Genomic DNA, 19,198 nt, shown 5'->3' on the forward strand with positions numbered 1-19,198 from the left:
ATCCTGCATTCAGCTCCCATGATGCACTTCTAAGGGCCCATGTACGAACAAATGTATCCTGGGGAAACCTGAACAAGTGCTGTTAACCTTCACACAGCTTTCAGCCTTATGCTAAACTTGGTATTTATATGTATGTCTTTGTACAACTTGTGTGTGAAACTAGACGAGATTACATAAATATGTCAGCTTGGAAGGTGTCACTAAAACAAAGTGCCTGTCATGTCTGGTATGATGCACAGAAATCTCTGCAAAACAAGTGAAGGGGGGAAAAAAAGTAAGTCAATCCCTTTTAACCTGAAGATTTGTATATAGACACACGTTTTAATTCTGAATTGCTGTGTCTTTGTAATGTGAGACAGATGTAGGATATCGAGGCAAGAATTGTTGTTTTAATATCTTTTTTATTTATTTTAACAAAAGTACACATAACATGCATCACAAAACTGATTAACAAATAACACAGACAACAAGACAAGCGACGGGTGAAACTTCTAACACTGATGGACACACACAAACATACAAAGACTTGTCTGAAAGAGGAATCAGGGCCAGCCGATCTTCTTGTGGGTTGAATGTCAATTTTTTTAAATTTTATATATATTTGTTTATTATGAACTCCAAATATTATGTTGTCTTTTACTATTTATTAACAGTGATTCCAAGTCAAGTCAAAATTTATTGATTTGACTGATCCCAAAACCTGGCAGTAAAATAAGTTTTGCATGTAATGTTGACAGAGAGACGATTCTGAACACCTTCAGGTACTTTATCACACATTCCATATGTATGCACACATTAGTTAGTCTTCTTGTCCCTGTAATGACTCATGACCTTCATGAGTAAATGGTGAACTTGCAAAATTTACACTCCTCTCAAACAGCGGATCTGTGATGGCCTCCATCTTCCACCACCTCATCATCAGTATGAAGCTACTGCAGAAATTCAAGCTTTTGGACAAGGAATCTGTCACCTCACCTGGGTGCAGGAAGCCCGGCCCTCCACCTGGGTGCATTTACACTACAGCACAGTCACACACATGCATCCTGCTCCACGAGGGCACATCACACACAAAAAACGTTTCACTGTCTACAGCAGGTACATGTTGAAGGCAAATCCTGTGTTCTAATGAACGACCCAAAGAAAACCCTCATGTCATTATCTCCCTCTGAATGTTCAGAAGACATTCAAAGACATGTTACCAATGCATTTATTTCCCACTCAATTTGCTTCCACTCAATTTTTGTCATCAAAGTGTACTGGACACCCAGACACAGCAATAACAATCCTATCTTCCCATCTTGTCAAAATCATTTCTGCTTATAGTTTGACAAGACAACGTAACGTGCTGGTTTGCAAGATTCACTTCTCATTTGCATAAGGTTGAGGAAAGATTAACTGTAGAACGCTTTCTCTCCTTGGTTTGCTTCTATAATCCATGGAGCGGGACTGTTGTATTGATGACTTAGATATAACACAGTCTGTCTGCATCAGTAAACTCACATTCACTGGTACAACTCTCCAGTGATGCACAGGTACGTGTTGCAGAATAAAATAATTTATTGTGTGGCAGGAGGGTCCATACTGCCTTTTCTAAATTATCTATTTCCCTGAGCCTTTTAACATTTAAATTCAAGTACATCTGTCTGCAGGGTAATCTGTGTTAGTTTAGTTACCATACTGAAGCAGGATACACGGAAACATTTCACTGTAGTTTTGACTTCTACTAAATTTGATAGAAAACATATGCCACTTGTAAAAACACCAAAGTAACACTTTACAGCATTTACAGCAATTATGATTCAGTCATATTATAATATAGCCACTTTTCAATTGTAATATTCAGACCACATGAGTTATATTGAAGAACATACACTCACCGGCAACTTCATTAGATACACCTGTCCAACTGCTCATTAATGCAAATGTTGAATCAGCCAATCACATGGCAGCAACTCAATGCATTTAGTCATGTAGACATGGCCAAGACGATCTGCTGCAGTTCAAACAGAGCAACAGAATGGAGAAGAAAGGTGGTTTAAGTGACTTTGAACGTGACATGGTTGCTGGTCCCAGACTGGCTGGTCTGAATATTTCCAGAAACTACTAGGATTTTCACACACAACAATCTCTAGGGTTTACAGAGAATGGTCCGAAAAAGAGAAAATATCCAGTGAGCGGCAGTTCTGTGGGCGCAAATGCCTTGTTGATGCCAGAAGGCAGAGGAGAATGGCCAGACTGGTTCGAGCTGAGAGAACGGCAACAATAACCAGCCTTTATAACTGAGGCATGCAGAAGAGCATCTCTAAACGCACAACACACGGAACCTTGAGGTGGATGGGCTACAGCTAAGAACAGGAAACTGAGGCTACAATTCGCACAGGCTAACCAAAGTTGGACAATAGAAGACTGGAAATATGTTGCCTGGTCTGATGAGTCTCGATTTCTGCTGCAATATTCGAATGGTAGGGTCAGAATTTGGCGTCAACAACAAGTATACAATTTCATATTAACAACATGGGCATACAAAATTATGTGCTGAAAATTAGAGCATAATGTCATCGCAGTTTAATCATTCAGTCCCACACCGTCAGTTATAGGATAAATATTTTACAAGTGCTTTAAAACCATTGCAACATTTTATAAGTTCAAAAAGAATTTGGCTAACTCCAGCACGTTTGAGCAAGGGTATTTTTGTGGTAAACTGATCTCAGATTAGCATGTACATGTTAATCTTTTTCAACCTGTATAGGAAGTGAAACGCGTAAATTTTCACACCCAAGTTTTAATGTATTACAAATCATTAAGGGCAATTCTGGCCCTAAGGGCAATGCTGTGCCTGTGTACAGTCGGTGTACTCTTGTAATCCTTCATTACAAGAGTACACAGACAGCTATATTTAAGAACGTTTGATTTGACACGTGTGATTTGATACGTCAGCCATATTGACGTCAGCCTCATTTGAGGAGGCATGCGATTGTCAAATTCCATTTAATCTACAGACTTTTGGAATGTTGTGCATCATAAACAGATTCTGTTTCATCTAACAGACTTTTGCAACCAAGTGTGTCATAATCAGAAATGTAACGTTTTAGTATGTTTTAGATCTCCAGTAGCATCACAAAAGGGAGTAACCAGGATGTAATGAAACACTAAATGCATTTCCCAAAGAGGATGATGACGACTTTACTGGATCTGATACACCAGTAAATAAAAAAGATACAAGTCCAACTCTTAAATATTTGAATAAAGTGCCACACAAGAAATAAAAGGTTGATGTCAAATCATACTCTGAAACCAAAAGCAAAATTGCTGAAGTAGACAGGATCCAGCAGCCAGCCAGAAAAAGAGTAGAATATTCTATATTTGTCCTATAATGCATGTTTGCACTCCAAAAGTGTACAGCTGCAAGTCTTTGTAGTTAGATACAAGTCCTTGTAGGTTAAAGGACCTTCCTGACTTGTAATATATTTGGGATTTGGTTTGTTTGTTTTTTGACCCACTGTGTTTTTGTGAAGTTACATAGTCTTTAAGCATAGTAGAATTTAAGCTGTCCAAGACTTGTTTGGTTTCTTATCCGATTGTCAGTGTATGGTATGTGGTCATGAATCCTAACTAGGAATAAAAATGTAATTTAATTTAATTTAATTATGTAAATTAAAGTTTACTTAAAAATATTTTATTTTTAATTAAAAATGTCTACAATATCGGTAGCTGTACTCATGACCTGGTTCTTATGTAGGGCTAAACTTGTTTATGCACTTAAATCTGTGCACTCAGCAAAGACTAAAGAGTTCTGTATACATGTTTATAGCTTGTAGTTGCAGGTCAAAAAAAGTTTAACCTCAGTATAGTTTAACTTCTCCTGAATAGTAATGATGAATTTTTTTTTACCTCAACATATCAGTTTGAATGAACAAACAAAAATAAGAGTTTTAAAAATAAGTTCTTTCTAATACATCTTTATTTTTAAGTTATTTTTTAACAGATTTTTTTCAGTGTAGAGTTAATTTAACCTGCAGGGACAAAAGACGTGATGGAACCCATTTATTTGCTTCAGTGTATCACGTCTGGCCCCGCCCACCTATCAGTCATGTCCCATGTGCTTTTGTTATTATTTCAGTCATCATGCCTATTAATTCCTATCCTCATTATTGGTCTCATGTGTGTCAAGTTTAATTCCTTGATTATCTGTGTATTTAAACCCTGTATGCTTCACTTGTCTTTTTGCTGGTCATTGCACGTAGCCCCATGTTTCCCAGTCTTGGTTTTCTGTGCAAGTTTTATGAGTTTATGTTATGATTCATGATACTGGTGATACTGCACGTTTCATGTCTGTGAGTTTGTTTCATGTTTGCGAGTTTGTTTCATGGTTCATTTGCGTTTAGCCCGTGTTTCGTGGTGTTCTAGTTATGTCTTCTCGTACTGTACGCATTGGTAAACTGACCCTGGACCAGTCTTATGATTATTGATTTGCCCCTAATAAATCTCGCTCTTCTCAGCACATGCGTCCGCCTCGCAGTTGCTCTACAACACCCTCCGCGTTACACAGGGCAGCTAACTACTGTCTTTTTAGCACAAGATGCAATGTTATTGTTGGAAAACAGGAAATCTATTAAGAAAATAATAAAAATGCAGTGAAAAGTATAACACATCTAAAGTTCAACTAACTGTGTTCAGACATATCTGGACACAGTAGAGACTTGCTTAGTTCATTGCAAAAATTGACAGTTGAAGTTAAGACATTTGCTTACTTTGAGTCAGTGCAATAACATGCATGCTGGAGGGATTACAAGACATGTCACTGGACAGCAGAACTATTCCGATCCTGACCAACAGGGCTGCAGGTCCCAGACCTACCAGCTACCATTAGTGCTCTCACAGTGCAAACATTTCAGAGCTTTTCAGTAAATGTCACCACCAACAATGGATTTAACAAACTGAATAAAGAGATGAGAGTTACAGAGATAAGACCAGATAAAATATTTCATTTCATCGTAGTCCTGCACATCTCAGCAAGTGCTCCACACGCAGCCAGCCAACAAAGTACCTGAGCACAACGCGAAAGCAAGAAAGACCAAGAGAGACTGACCAGGGTCTCCTGATAGCTCAGAGCTTTCCTTTGCGATGCATCGGCAGCCATTGACATGCTCACACTGAGCCAAAAATAAACATCCCACCATCCCACCATCCTACGTCTGCATTACATGGACGCGCACTCACACACACGCGCGCGGGGGCTGTCCAATGCTATAACACCTGAAACACAGAACAACACACATCATATTTGGGTTTGAGCAAAATTACACAAACTCACATGGACAGAAAGATCATTAATATAAACTTCTTAACTAAAATAACATTTTGTCTTATTCTTTAAAGCACCATGTTCAGAGAAAGACTCCCTGGGCATGTGATCTGATTATTGGTGTTCAAAAGTTCAATGTCTGCTCCTCTGGACATGGAGACACTTGGGTACCAAGTAACCAGCAACAAAGATATAAAGGAATGAAGTATAAACTAAGGCCAAGAAGAAAGAACAGGTAACTCAGAATCTGAATTGTACAATACGAGTGTGTTTGTGTGTGATTTAAAGTGATGATTCAGGCTTGTCTTTTCTTAGCACCAGCGAGAGTCTAATCGCTGGTGTTACTTGCCATGACACTTATGCATTTATGTGCTCTTGTTTCTCTTTCTCTCTCGGTCATAGCTTTCCTCCCATTGGTGGATTTAGTTCCACTTGGGTGACATATGAGATGGCACATCAACAAAAGAGGGCGTTACAGATTTAAGAGAATAGTGGGTGAAGATGGAGGAGACACCGTCAGACATCATGTCATGTAGCTGCTACATACGGGCTTTCATGACTTCACTGCAGACTTTGCACACCCCATCATTACATTTGAAGACTTTTTTTCATTGGTAAGATGGCACCTTAAAGCCTCCTGAGTTCAGAACTTAAAACGAAATCTTTTGGTAAGCTTTGTGGTCAATTTTGTAAGTTGCTAATGGACAGTTCTTAAGACCTGGGGGAATGGGTAGGTTACCAGGAACGTGCCTGTACAATATACAGCACATAGGAGGCCCAGATCTTTAAAACATTAGCTAAGAGGGTACGCACAATACATGCATTTATACTGCACATTTTTTTATTATAATGATTTTTAGTCAGAACAGGTGTTCCAATTTCTTTTGGAAGCAGAAATGTAGTTTTTGTAGCCCAAATGTAGCAATTTTTTTTTTAATCCAGGTTCTTGGTTCATGGCGATCAGCCTGTTGCGTTATGAGTCAACCTCTCACCAACACTCTCCTCACCTGCCTCGTGTTTGTCCCCTCTACACAGACTTAATTAGGGGTCATAACAGCTGGCCTCACCTGCCTCTATGCTAGCCTCCCATCCACCCCATGGTAGTGTGCTACACCCATCAAACTGCCCAGCACCCCACTGCTCCCGCTTGGGTTTCCATTTTAATTTTCCCACCAGAAGGCAGGAGGGGGGGGCTTGTTTTTGAGAGGATAGTGTCCCCCATTAGGACACCCCCTGTAACACGAGGCAGGTCTGTGTGTAGCAAATTATTAGTATTAATTAGTAATATTACAAGAATTACTGACTATTCCACACTGCAGGAACATGAAAAAGGACTGTGAGAGAGAGAATGTGAGAAGATACCACAAACGTTGGCCCAGTGGCAGTCCAAGCACTTGGGACGCTGACACCTAAGCTGTGAGAGAAGCTCCAATACATCCCAGGAATGACATCATCAATCTCAGTCCAGAAGAGGGCAATCCTAGGAACAGCTAAGCTGCATACCCAACAACCTCAGCCAGGCCTCCAGCAGAAGATCCACGTGTGAGAAAAAATAAGACACGACCAACCACTGGAAGAGTCAGAGCAGAATTCATGATACTGCAAATGCATTACTTTCAATGAAGAAATACTTTAAATAAAAGAATATTTAGTGATAATCTGTAGTTCCCCTACTTAAAACAGCAATAGGTAACCCCCGCGTGAGGGCTTATAACCAGCATGGCTTAAAGCCATTTCATAACTAACACCCACCATAACACCAGTCATGAAAACATTATGGCAGGCAATTGTAACAGGATCATGGGTAAATAACCGTGGCAGTGGACTTTCCATCAGTCACAGCAGGAGAGAGAAACCTGAGAAAGGGTATGGGAGGACCTGGAAACATGCCTCACCATGAAACCCAGGCAGCTAGAGCTTAAGAGAGCAGCTGGGGCAAAACTGGAGCTTGTGTGTGTGTGTGTGTGTGTGTGTGTGTGAGAGAGAGAGAGAGAGAGAGAGAGAGAGAGAGAGAGAGAGAGAGAGAGAGAGAGAGAGAGAGAGAGAGAGAGAGAGAGAGAGAGAGAGAACATGAGCATCATAAATGCAGCACTATAACAGGCAGGTGGAACAGTAATCATTGTATCTATTTTCCAATCTTTAACACCATTTAGTTACCAAACTAAAGAAAATAACCTCCCCACAGTGACAGTGGGGACACAACAAAACAGTGACATGACAACCACACAGAAATCCTCTTGCTTGCTTGCTCTCTCTCACACTCTCTCTCTCTCACACACACACACACACACACCATAAATAGGTTAATTAATGTAATAACGCAAAACACTAATAAGACTGGTGGTGTCATACCAAACACTAACAATTACAAACAGTATGAACAATATATTTTTTTTATTCCAAGATACTTGTTTTACAAAAATATCACAAATGACCGAATAAGATTTCCCACAGCACCCTCCAGAGGCTGTTGAACAATGGCAGTGAATGAAGTCAAATATACAAACTACAGCTCATCTTCATGACCCAATAATTCATCTTAGGGGACTGGGTGGAAAACAATGCAAATTAGGTCAAAATATCTGAGTTTCCACTTTCAGGGCCGTTACACTCAGTTCTCATGTACTGCTTCTGACTACTGAAGTGTATGATGAGAACCTACACAGAACGGCCGTTTCACTGCAGTAACACAAAGGTGAGGGGTCACGTGAAACTACATATGAGAGAGGGGAAGCACCAAATAAGCACCAATCTGAATAATATTTATACAGTTCATATACGATTAGTAAAGACTGAACCTCCAGGTGGAGAATAGGGTCAGATTCTGTGGTTATTCATAGTCATGCATTTTCAAAACTACATATACTTTTGACATATGTACTAGATTAAATGTGATTACTGCATTCACAGAAGCCATAGATCAATATTACTCTGAGCGTGTCAAATCAGAAATTTGTCACTTTACATTAACACTTACGTATTTAACCAACTCTTTGTTTTTACTTCTCATACTAAAGGAAGGCATAGAAATAAAACTTTAGATTAAAGTTGGGGTACGGTTGGGGCTTTAAATCTTTATAATACAATTATGTATTGATATAAAATACCCCAATAAATTAACTAAATTTTCCTTATATAATTAACCCTTTATGTGAATGACATAATACCATGTAATAGATGACAAAAATGTCAGATAGCTATAGCATTTCCCTCAAGTTATGGAATGTTTTTCTCTAAATCATAAAAGAAAAAAAAATAAGGCAGTAAAAGTGAAGAACCTGTATGATCATGTCATATTTCCATGTTGACAAAAAATATATCATATTAGCATCACATGGAAAAAAATATGATAAATCAGATTTGATGCGTTAAGGATGGGAAATGACGCACGGATGTTGAAGGACGTTGAAGGACGTTGAGATGTGCCAAGCGCTTCCCTCTTGTTGTATTAGCCAAGGCTCAGAAATGACAACAGCAGACAGGCACAGTCTAGGATTTGGTCATGCCAAAGAGTGTGCACACGCTAAAAGACGTGTGCACCAACACGCCGCTCACAGCTGAACACCAGCAAAGTGCAGAAACTGGGTCAGACTCGACATGTACAATGACATTACAGATCGGTGGAAAGGCAAAGTGATCATTTAAAGCAGATATCCAAATCTGGCGCTTTAGTTTTCAATTATGGCATGAAGAGACACAGCTGTCCTGAGGTCAGTCTACTGCAAACCAGAGGAGAGCTACGAGTATCACATCTGACCTCAGACTCAATGGAATACTGACAGCAAACCTGTTAATAATAGTAATAATAATCATCATCATATAAAGGAAATAAACATTGAACAACACATGTACATGTGATATGCAACTTCAAAAGAAATAAAGAAATGCTTTAAAAAATTAAGCTGATAGTTGCCCTATGTTTGTTTTCAGAATAAACTATTTGGCAGCTGAATATATGCCTGTGGTTAATACACATCGCTCCATTCCCTCAAAAACTAAAGAAATGCTGGATAATCCTTAGAATCCTCACCTAGCCAAGCAGGACAGCAGTACTGGCCTTTGCCTTACGACTGAAGCACAGGCAGTAATGCTCACACACACCACCATGCGGAAGAACGGGTTTGGTGCAGAGCAAAGCTGGTTATGAGCAAGACGATGAAGTACAGTAGGTGGAGGAGTGGATGTGTGACGGAGCAGAAGGAAGCAGGGAGCCTGGGAAGACTCCACCAACAACCAGAAAAACACATGTTTAAAAGAACTCCAGTACAAAACCAAAGTAAGATAAAAACTGTACAGTGCTTCTACAAAACTGACAAAAAATAGAGCTCTATGAAAATAAAATTATAAAAGAGACAAAAAAAGCCAGAATCGTGTTTCTTAAAATCATTACTGGTACTTTTAAAGCCAAACCCCAAGAAATAGATTAAAAAAACACCTTGATGCATATTTAGATTTACATACTGACTTAGGCACATAAGCATATGTATATGTATATATGAACTCATAAAAACGATTACCGGTACTCATATTTACAAACGGATAGATTTTTTTTTAAACTGCCTCATTTATAAAATGTGTATACAAGTACAAGCAGTTGTAGGATGGATGTATACCTTAAAAAAGCTTATATATGTGGCCCAGTATAAAGGAAAACAACAGAGGGTAAATGATATATACAGCAGAGAAGGGAGAACACAATATGTGTGCTTTAAGGAGGAGTGAGATTGGGCTGGTACTGCCATTCAGAAATGTCATATTGTAGGCTCTGAATGTTTGCATATTCAAGTTGTTTACTAGCAACACGGGAGTGGTATGTGTGTCTCTATTTAGGGCAGTACTTAGGAAAGAGGTAGAGATCTTTGCAGAGGGAGCTGGTGAATTCAGACATCTCCTTACAGCGATGGTGAGCTGACCCTGGGGCATAGCCCTCTCTCTCCTTAATACACCCGTTCACCTACAGGAGGAACATCAACAGTCTCACACACTCATGCATATGCCTTCCACTGGTTGGTTTACAAGCCGTCTGTGTGTGTGTGTGTGTGTCTATTACCTGCACCAGTATATCTGATAAATGTGTGTCTCTGGCTCTCTGTCTCATAGCTGCGTTGAGCTCCTGAATGAACCATGAACCTTTCTTTGTGTTCCTCATTGCAGCCGTACCTGAGTTCACACACACACACACACACACACACACACACACACACACACACACACACACACACACACACACACACACACATAAAATTGTCTGCACACACAGTTAGTTCATGATTAAATCTCCACCCTCACTTTCACTACTGGCTAATTAAATGTATTATTTATTCCTAGAATATCACACGTATTATGTTATCACAGTTGCTGGCATTCACGCAAGCGGGAAAACACACTGCCAGTGTCTATAAATATAACTACAATCACACATGCTCTCAAAGACATAAATGGATACACACTGAAACCTTTGAGGGTGGCAAAGCCGCAGATCATATCAGATCTCTGGGGCAGTTTCACTCGTAGTCTCTCACTCTCCGTCTGCCCTCTCACTGCACTCTCTCTCTCACTCTTCTCGTCTCTACCCGCATCCCTCTGTTCACGGCCTGGAGGCGGGGTTTGATCCTCGCCGTCCAACTGGTCCACTCCGTTGTCCATCTCCTCTGAAAGTGGAAGGGATGACAATGGTGTGCCCTGATAGGTCCACGCTACCAAAACATGCCTCACTAGAATCTCACTAACGATTTTAGATGCGTGCATGTCGGTACACACACTCACCTCCTCGACATGCCTGAATGAAGAACATTTTAGGCTTGTTCTGAAGCTCTGGGCAGCGGGCGTTGTCAAACCTCTCAAACACCCAGTCCAACTGTGAGAGACAGCAGAGAGAGAGAGAGAGAGAGAGAGAGAGAGAGAGAGAGAGAGAGAGAGAGAGAGAGAGGTCAAGAGCTCACAGTGTAGACAGTAGTAGATTATTTTACACCTTTCCAATCAGGTGCCAGTGTGGAGTATTTATTTAGACCCCCTGAGTGAGAGTAACAACGGGTGAAGTACCTCCAGCAGCTGTCCGTCAGTGCCGTAGATGGAGCCCTCAACTCCGTGAGACAGCAGGCACACAGCACTGCAGTCGGACACCACGTGTTCCGGTCTCCGCACAAACTGCTCTATACAACTCCGCATTGCCTGAGAGAGAGAGAGAGACAGAGAGAGAGAGAGAGAGACAGAGAGAGAGAGAGACAGAGAGAATTCAGTGTTCACTTGTATATTCCAGCAATCCATACATGACCTAATTGCAAAGTGTGGCATTAGGTAAACCTCCAATAGAGCACCAACATCACGGACGGGCCGAGAATGACACCAGTGACATGACAGTATTATAGCTGGCTGTGAACAGGTTGACCCTGGTATCTCTTAAGCACCTTTCATCCTGGGCTTCTCTTGTCCAACTATTTCAAGGGTTTACTGTGGTCCAAAAAGAAAAAAAAATACCAGTGGACACCAATCCTGGATACTGAAATAGCTTCTAGACCAGTGGGGTCAAGGAGAATGGGGAGAATCATGTAAACAGATGGGACAGATCCACAGTTAGTCCAGTCACATCCGAATTTGACACTGGGGTAAAGAGTATAATTCCAGCAGGACACATTTAACATACGTCTGAAATGACAACGTCCATGATGGTGTCGATGTCAAGCGAATAAGAAAGAGCAGAGGAACGTCATATGACTACACCGTCTGACCAGATGAATCCAAGCAAGCAGGTTCATGGAAATCTCCTGTGTGGCATCCACAAGCCAGTGGTGACAGTGTGAAGGTGTTGGGATTGTATTACTGGAACATATTAGCAATACTGACATCCATGGACGAATATCTGAAGAGCACAGTGTAGCACACAAATGTGCTTAATCAAAATTTATACAAAAGCAAATCTAATATGCATAAAACAATTACATGCAAAAGTTGTATGCATACAAAAAGTATAAAATGCAGAAATAATGTGCATATTCAAAATGAATATGCAAAAGTATATTGCTAAAGGATATGTTTATTCAGAAGAGTATGCAAAGTAGTATACAGGCAAAACATATACCCATCAGTCACAACATTAAAACCACAGACAAAAAGAATACAATGGCACCTGTATAGAGGCGGGAAACATGAGTCAGAACGTTCTAGAAGTAGATGTGTCGGAATGTGGTGTAAGGATCTGATCAACTTTGAGAAGGAGACAGACTGCCATGACAACAGCTTTTCCAAAATGTCACGTCCTGTAGTGCATTCCCAGTGTGGTTGGTACCCACCAAGAGCAGTCCAAGGAAGGACGAACAAAGCTGATGTGTGTATGGAGCAAAGGCTAGTCCACGTAGAAGAGCTACCGTATCGAAACCTAGCGCCGGTTATGAGAGAATGCCATCAGAGAACACGGTGTAGTGCGGCGTGCGGCGGACGTCACTGGCACAGACTGGCGAGAGTGTCCGTGCTGCCGACATGATGATCAGGACTGGATCTCGGAGTAGTGGAAGCTGGTGGTCTAGCTTGATGAATCACATGTGCATCATTTTCCTGGGCTGAGATGGTACCCAGAGACACTAAAGGAAGAACGCAAGCCGATGAAGACAGCAAGATGTTCTGGTTTATGTTCTCCTTGGGTCCAGGCATTTATACGGATAACGCTCCAACAAAAATTAACCAACACATTGTTTATAGACCAAGTACGTCCCTTCATGGGGAACTGAGCATATGTGGGATACATTAGAAGATCAAGTGTGACCCATGGAGGCTCCGCCTCACAACTTGTAGGACCTGAAGGAACCGCTGCTAACATCAGATACGTGTCAGATACCACAGGACACCTTCAGAGGTCTTGTGAAGTCCAACCTCAACAGGACTGTTCTGGTGGCAGGACAGGGACCTACATAATGTCAGGCAGTGTTAATAATATGACTGATCAGTGTAACCATACACCTATTAAAATGCTAATTAGTATGCATGTTAAAAAGAAGTCAGGTAATTACATAAAACAAGCATGCAGCCAATAATAAGGATTAAAGTAAGGATTAAACATAAGGATTAAAATATGCAAGGCCGAATATCTCTACAAAGATCCATGTCATGCTGCATATAGGAGAGATTTGTTATTCTGCTCTTCAATGGCCCCTTTATTTGTAGTACTGCAAGTTTACCTTTAGTGTACGTAACTTTCAGTGTATCACTGAAATATATACGATAAGGAAAGTGCTTTACTCCAACATAAGTTGCAAATGCAAATAAGCAGACATAAAAACAGACTTCAGTTTTTTCTCTCAAAACATCTGTACAGCATGTACATAATAAGCATGAAGTATACGACGAGTGCTTAAAATGTGCATATATGCAAAAACAAGCATGCTACAACAACTGCACTCTGTTTTGATGAATATCCAACAAGATACATATTGCAATATCTAGTTTTATTACTTCAAAAATGCAATGCTTGGCTCAAAACATAACCATGCATATTTCAAAAAAGTATACTGTTACCAGTGAGTGATGATTCCATGGATAAAAACAGCTTGTGGATCAGAAGGGTCAAGGAGAATGGTGAGAATAATGTAAATAAACAGACAGGCTACAACCAGGTCAAATCACAGCCCAATTCAACACTGTTGTACTGAATGTGCTCCCAAAATCCACCTTCCTCTTTAATCTGCTACAACAACTGAAGACAACGTCAGGATCTGATACGGTCAGCAAAAAACAAGCACCAAAACTGGACTATTAAGGAACAAAAAAAGTCTAACAAGCTCTAAGCAACATCTAAGTTCATTAAACATTAAACTGGACCCCTCCAACTAACTGTGTAAACCTGTCCACAAACACACAGTTCTGGTTTAATAATGCACACAAGGCATGTTTTGTAGCCAAATGACTCTAGGACCAAGACAACAAGTTCTCATTACTTGGGCAACCTGCACCGTAACCAAATCTCAAGCTACTGAGCATCTCTGGAATTATTTGGAAACGGCTGTATGAAACTAGACTGTATATTACTGCCCCATACTGGTTGTGTAAACAAGACTTTATTCATAATAAATAATGAAAGTACAGGAAAATAAAGAGATGTGCAAATGTTTAATCCTTTACTTGCTGGTGCGAAAGGCTAGGAGAGGCACCTGGGCAGTGAGATCTTTCTGCACGATAACGGTGAAGTCCAGCTCGGTGAAGAGTCTCCTGAGCACCTCCTCGTCCACTTCTCCGCCTCTGCGTGTGTCCAGCTCGGACAGCTCACGCTCAAACTGCACGTTACTCACAACCAGTGCGAGGCCCCGCGGACTGGAGCACATCGGGTAGGCCTGAGCGCATGGAGTCAGACAGGATGGGGTTTTTATTGGAAGTCTGATTTTTGTGTGTGTGTGTGTGTGTGTGTGTGTGTGTCTACACTGCAGTGACTTGAGCACTTGGATGTGTGTCACCATGTGTATCAGTATGGGTCTGTGTACCTGTGCATCATGAGATATTAAACGTAGGTGTGCATGTGACTGTACACACACCTGTGCACTGTGAGACAGGTAGAACTCAGATGTGCAGGGCAATACTGCAGTGGTCACAGGACTATCAGCATCCAAACACATCTCCACAGACTCTATCAAAGAAAGGAAAAAAGACCACACACACAGTAAGGCATACACTGAAGACCTTGGTGCTACTGTTGGGTTAATAATCCACTCATAATTGCCTTTCTGCAAGGTGTTCTGGTGGATACAAAATGGAGATCGCTTATCATACCTGCACTACCCCAGTGAGTGAGGTTAAATCATCGTTTTGGATAAACAAAGTAAAAGTCACGTTTATAACAATAAAGGCAACAATATTTCCTTCAAGATTAAATATTATAGGAAATAGTAAATCTGTATTTTCTCTCTCTCCCTCTCTCACGCACGCACACACACTCACCATGGGTGCGGGTTCTTTTGGCGGGCACTGCACACTCCTGAGTAGGTAAAGGAAATGCAGGATCATAAACGGAGGACCTCTGTAAATAAAACAAAGATACCAGCAAGATGAAGTCAACCCACACAATGTAAATTCAGCACACTAGTTTAATCTCCAACACAGTTCAGTATGTCGTGTAGAAATATACGTTTTAACCCTCTGCTAACCAGCTTTGGAGAATAATGAAAGGAACCACTTTTGTTTGAATTTGTGATTCATTCAACACAGCAGGAGGATTGCCTGCAGTTTAGGTGTGGCAGCAAATGCTTTCCTCTCTCTCTCCCCCTCCCTCCCTCTCTCCCAATAACAAGGTCTGCAAGTATAACTAGGCACATCAGCAGATACAACCCTCACCTCACAGTTTCCCTTGCTTTTAATAGGTGTGCTGGCCTGTCTGAACGAGATCTCACTCTCGCTTTCTGTGGATGAGGTCTGCAACCACACACATGCATTAGTCTTCGACTCCCATCTCCACAACTCTTGCGTCTTTCTAGATATTTCTCGTAAAAAGCCGGCGTTGATATTCTCTACGGTGCGAGTCGCTCCCGTTACCTGTTGGTCTCTGAACCTCACGAGCAGCTCACAGAGGTGCTGCTGCTCCGTCTCTCGAAGTGCTGCGCAGAAGCTACTGAAGGCCCGTGGGCCGCGCTTGGGAAGATACGCCAGCAAACGAGAGCTCCTCTTGAAGGAGGTCGGCTCCGTCTGCAGGGTTCACATCACGGCAGGGTCAGTGTCACTCCAACTCACTCCAAGTTGCTTTGTCATCTCAACGAAGACCTGCGGCCCTCTCGGCTTAAAGACTGACTTCAGGCGTACAGAACTTTTAAAAACTGTTTTGTCAGTGAAATGTCTTCAAAGTTAATTTGTGCCTTACCAGAACAGTTTCGGCCATGCCCTCGGTGAGAACATCGTCAGCCTGCAGTATCTGGATGAGCAGCTCGTCCACCACCAGTTCTCTGAGCAGAGCCACCGAGTTCTTCCTCAGTGCAGTCTTATCTCGGGCCTTCATACCACACTCCCCGAGCATGGTGGTGCGGTGGCAGGGCGGCCTCGGCTTTACACACAAACCCTACAGTACTGCAACTAACCAACTAACTACCACTGCACATCAACAACCCCCTCAGCTTCAGCTAGGCACTTGAAGGTCCTTTTCAAAGCCCATGTTGTTCCCACGACGTTGACGTGCAAACAGAGACCTTTGAAGAGACAGTAAAGGTGAATAATAACATGAACAACCAGAAAACAGACACAATAAAGTGTGTAAACACCAGGCGGCCCAGCCAGCTCGTACACACGAGCCCACTGCACCTACACCTGCTTTATCAGCCAGCACGCTTAACACACACTTGTAATATTCACACTGGGAAGACGAGGCGGAAAAATAATAACTTTAATAATAATAACTATTAATAATAATAATTTTATTATTATTAATAATAATAATAACTTTAATAATAACTTTTTTGGTACAAGTTTGAACAGCTAGCTGGCTGGCTAGCAGGCGGGTTAGCTACAGGCTAACGGTTCCGTGTTAATCAACGGTAACGTACGCGGCTAAGCTAGTTAGCTCGCTAGTTAGCTCACAAAAATGAACCAGGCAGCCACCACACGGTGCATTTGGTCGAGACGGATCACCTAGTTCTGGGTGCGGTCCTGTGAATGAGTGCGGGTCCTCCACAGAGAGCATCAAAATGTTTGTCCGGGACGTCTTGAAAATGGACAATTTGAAAATAGTAACTGACAGAACAAGGACGCTCGTGAAGCGACTTCCGCGCGCACGGACGGCGAATGAGCGCGCGCTTCCGCTTCTTCTCCTAGTTTCTGGGGAGGGGCGGGATTAGCGCCATGTGTGCTATTACTGCCCCATAGTGGTCGTGTGAAGTTTTACCTGCAAGCTGACGTCTACGCTGCGCTTCGATAATCGAAAAAAAACACTGTGGGAAATGGTGTGTAATAATTATCTTCATTAGACCGAACACATCAGTGCTGGTTAACTGCATGAAGTTATTACCGTGCTATCTTGCTGGTAGAGTTTTGTTAAACATTATACCCTTAAAGATGAGGTTCTGTCAGCAGTGATTATGGAGTTTTTAAATGTACATGTCAGTAAATGTAAATGTGCCATATTTTGTCAATTGTGATTTTTTCACTGCAATCGAAATTTGTCCTCCGCTTTTAATGTGTTTAATATCTGGATCTGAAGGCTAACAAAGAAAAAGAAGAAGAAAAAGAACAGAAAACAAAAACTGTTTAAACTAAGAATAATTAACTGGGCAGAGCAAATCTATCAGACCAACCAATGAGCAACAAAGGAAAATCTTATTAAGCAAATTCATGGAGATTATGACCAAAGGCATGATGGGAAGACGAAGGAGACACGGAGGCTCAATCCGAAATGTCACTTAAGCACTAGATTTCAAAGTAGTACGTTCTTTCAGTGGGCGACTGAGCAGTATGCATACAACCTCGGACACTCAGAGACCGTATATACAGTATATATAAGGTTTATGTTATATTCAAACTATAACTACCGTTCAAAAGTTTGGGGTCACTTAGAAATGTTCTTATTTTGGAAAGAAAAGCAGTTTTTTTTTTCAATTTAGCTAACATTAAATGCATCAAAAATACACTCTATACATTATCAGTGTGGTAAATGACTATTCTAGCTGTAAACGTCTGGTTTTTAATGCAATATCTACATAGATGTATGGAGACCCATTTCCAACAACCATCCCTCCAGTGTTCTAATGGTACATTGTGTTTGCTAACTGTGTAAGAAGGCTATTGGATATTTAGAAAACCCTTGAAAACCCTTGTGCAAGTAGGTTAGCACAGCTGAAAACAGTTTTGCTGATTAGAGAAGCTATAAAACTGACCTTCCTTTAAGCTAGTTGAGAATCTGGAGCATTACAATTGTTGGTTCGATTAAAGTCACAAAATGGCCAGAAAAAGACAACTTTCAATTGAAACTCGACTATTCTATTCTTGTTCTGAGAAATGAAGGCTATTCCATGCGAGACATTGCCAAGAAACTGAAGATTTCCTACAATGGTGTGTACTACTCCCTTCAGAGGAGAGCACAGACAGGCTCTAACCAGAGTAGAAGGAGAAGTGGAAGGCCCCGCTGCACAACTGAGCAAGAAGACAAGTACATTAGAGTCTCAAGTTTGAGAAATCGACACCTCACAGGTCCTCAACTGGCAGCTTCATTAAATAGTACCCGCAAAACACCAGTGTCAACGTCTACAGTGAAGAGGCGATTCCGGGATGCTGGCCTTCAGGGCAGAGTGGCAAAGAAAAAGCCATATCTGAGACTGGCTAATAAAAGAAAAAGATTAATATGGGCAAAAGAACACAGACATTGGACAGAGCAAGATTGGAAAAAAGTGTTATGGAAAGACAAATCAAAGTTTGAGGTGTTTGGATCACACAGACGAACATTTGTGAGACTCAGAACAACTGAAAAGATGCTGGCCTGACACCATCTGTCAAACATGGTGTGATGATCTAGGGTTGCTTTGGTGCTGGTAAAGTGGGAGATTTGTACAAGGTAAAAGGGATTTAGAATAATGAAGGATATCACTCCATTTTGCAACACCATGCCATACCCTGTGGACAGGAGCCAATTTTATCCTGCAACAGGACAATGACCCAAAGCACACCTCCAAATTATGCACAAAGTATTTAGAGAAGAAGCAGGCAGCTGGTGTTTTATCGGTAATGGAGTGGCCAGCGCAGTCACCAGATCTCAACCCCATTGAGCTGTTGTGGGAGCAGCTTGACCGTATGGTACGAAAAAAGTGCCCATCAATCCAATCAAACTTGTGGGAGCGGCTTCTGGAAGCATGGGGTGAAATTTCTCCAGATTACCTCAGCAAATTAACAGCTAGAATGCCAAAGGTCTGCAATGCTGTAATTGCTGCTAAGGGAGCA

At 41.4% G+C, this 19,198-nt stretch overlaps 2 protein-coding genes and 1 long non-coding RNA gene across 8 annotated transcripts in view; 1 reads left to right on the forward strand and 2 right to left on the reverse strand.

Annotated features, from left to right (window-relative positions):
* clcn1b (chloride channel, voltage-sensitive 1b) overlaps positions 1-5,203 on the reverse strand; it is a 43,031-nt gene extending 37,828 nt beyond the window's left edge. For 2 of the 3 annotated variants that reach the window (XR_013124683.1, XM_076988537.1), the window contains exon 1: positions 5,090-5,195. Coding sequence is in view for 2 of the 3 variants with exons in the window: in XM_076988537.1 (XP_076844652.1) it covers positions 5,090-5,180 (91 nt within the window). In the remaining variant the exon portion in view is untranslated. Of the gene's footprint in view, positions 1-5,089 lie in introns of all 3 variants that reach the window. The other variant, XM_076988538.1, reaches the window with a different exon arrangement.
* A 59-nt stretch (positions 5,204-5,262) lies between these two features.
* Positions 5,263-7,266, forward strand: LOC143489477 (uncharacterized). Its single transcript, XR_013124686.1, has 3 exons — positions 5,263-5,540; positions 5,708-5,919; positions 6,625-7,266. It is a non-coding gene; the product is annotated as an uncharacterized LOC143489477 (long non-coding RNA).
* Positions 7,267-7,669: 403 nt separating this feature from the next.
* casp2 (caspase 2, apoptosis-related cysteine peptidase) lies at positions 7,670-17,062 on the reverse strand. 4 transcript variants are annotated; one of them, XM_076988541.1, is made up of 12 exons: positions 16,901-17,062; positions 16,140-16,461; positions 15,818-15,967; positions 15,620-15,697; positions 15,227-15,305; positions 14,824-14,915; positions 14,446-14,625; positions 11,348-11,476; positions 11,072-11,162; positions 10,762-10,956; positions 10,356-10,465; positions 7,670-10,259 (listed from the first exon to the last, which is right to left on the reverse strand). In XM_076988541.1, the coding sequence occupies exons 2-12, from the start codon at positions 16,290-16,292 to the stop codon at positions 10,128-10,130; spliced, it is 1,389 nt and encodes a 462-aa protein (XP_076844656.1). In that variant the 5' UTR covers positions 16,293-16,461; positions 16,901-17,062; the 3' UTR covers positions 7,670-10,127. The 4 variants fall into 4 exon arrangements, with proteins under 4 accessions (XP_076844656.1, XP_076844655.1, XP_076844658.1 ...); XM_076988540.1 differs by having other exon boundaries at positions 10,756-10,956; XM_076988543.1 differs by lacking the exon at positions 15,620-15,697.
* Between the last annotated feature and the right edge of the window lie 2,136 nt (positions 17,063-19,198).

This window comes from Brachyhypopomus gauderio, unplaced genomic scaffold (assembly GCF_052324685.1).
Source record: "Brachyhypopomus gauderio isolate BG-103 unplaced genomic scaffold, BGAUD_0.2 sc62, whole genome shotgun sequence".
Classification (NCBI taxonomy): Eukaryota; Metazoa; Chordata; class Actinopteri; order Gymnotiformes; family Hypopomidae; genus Brachyhypopomus; species Brachyhypopomus gauderio.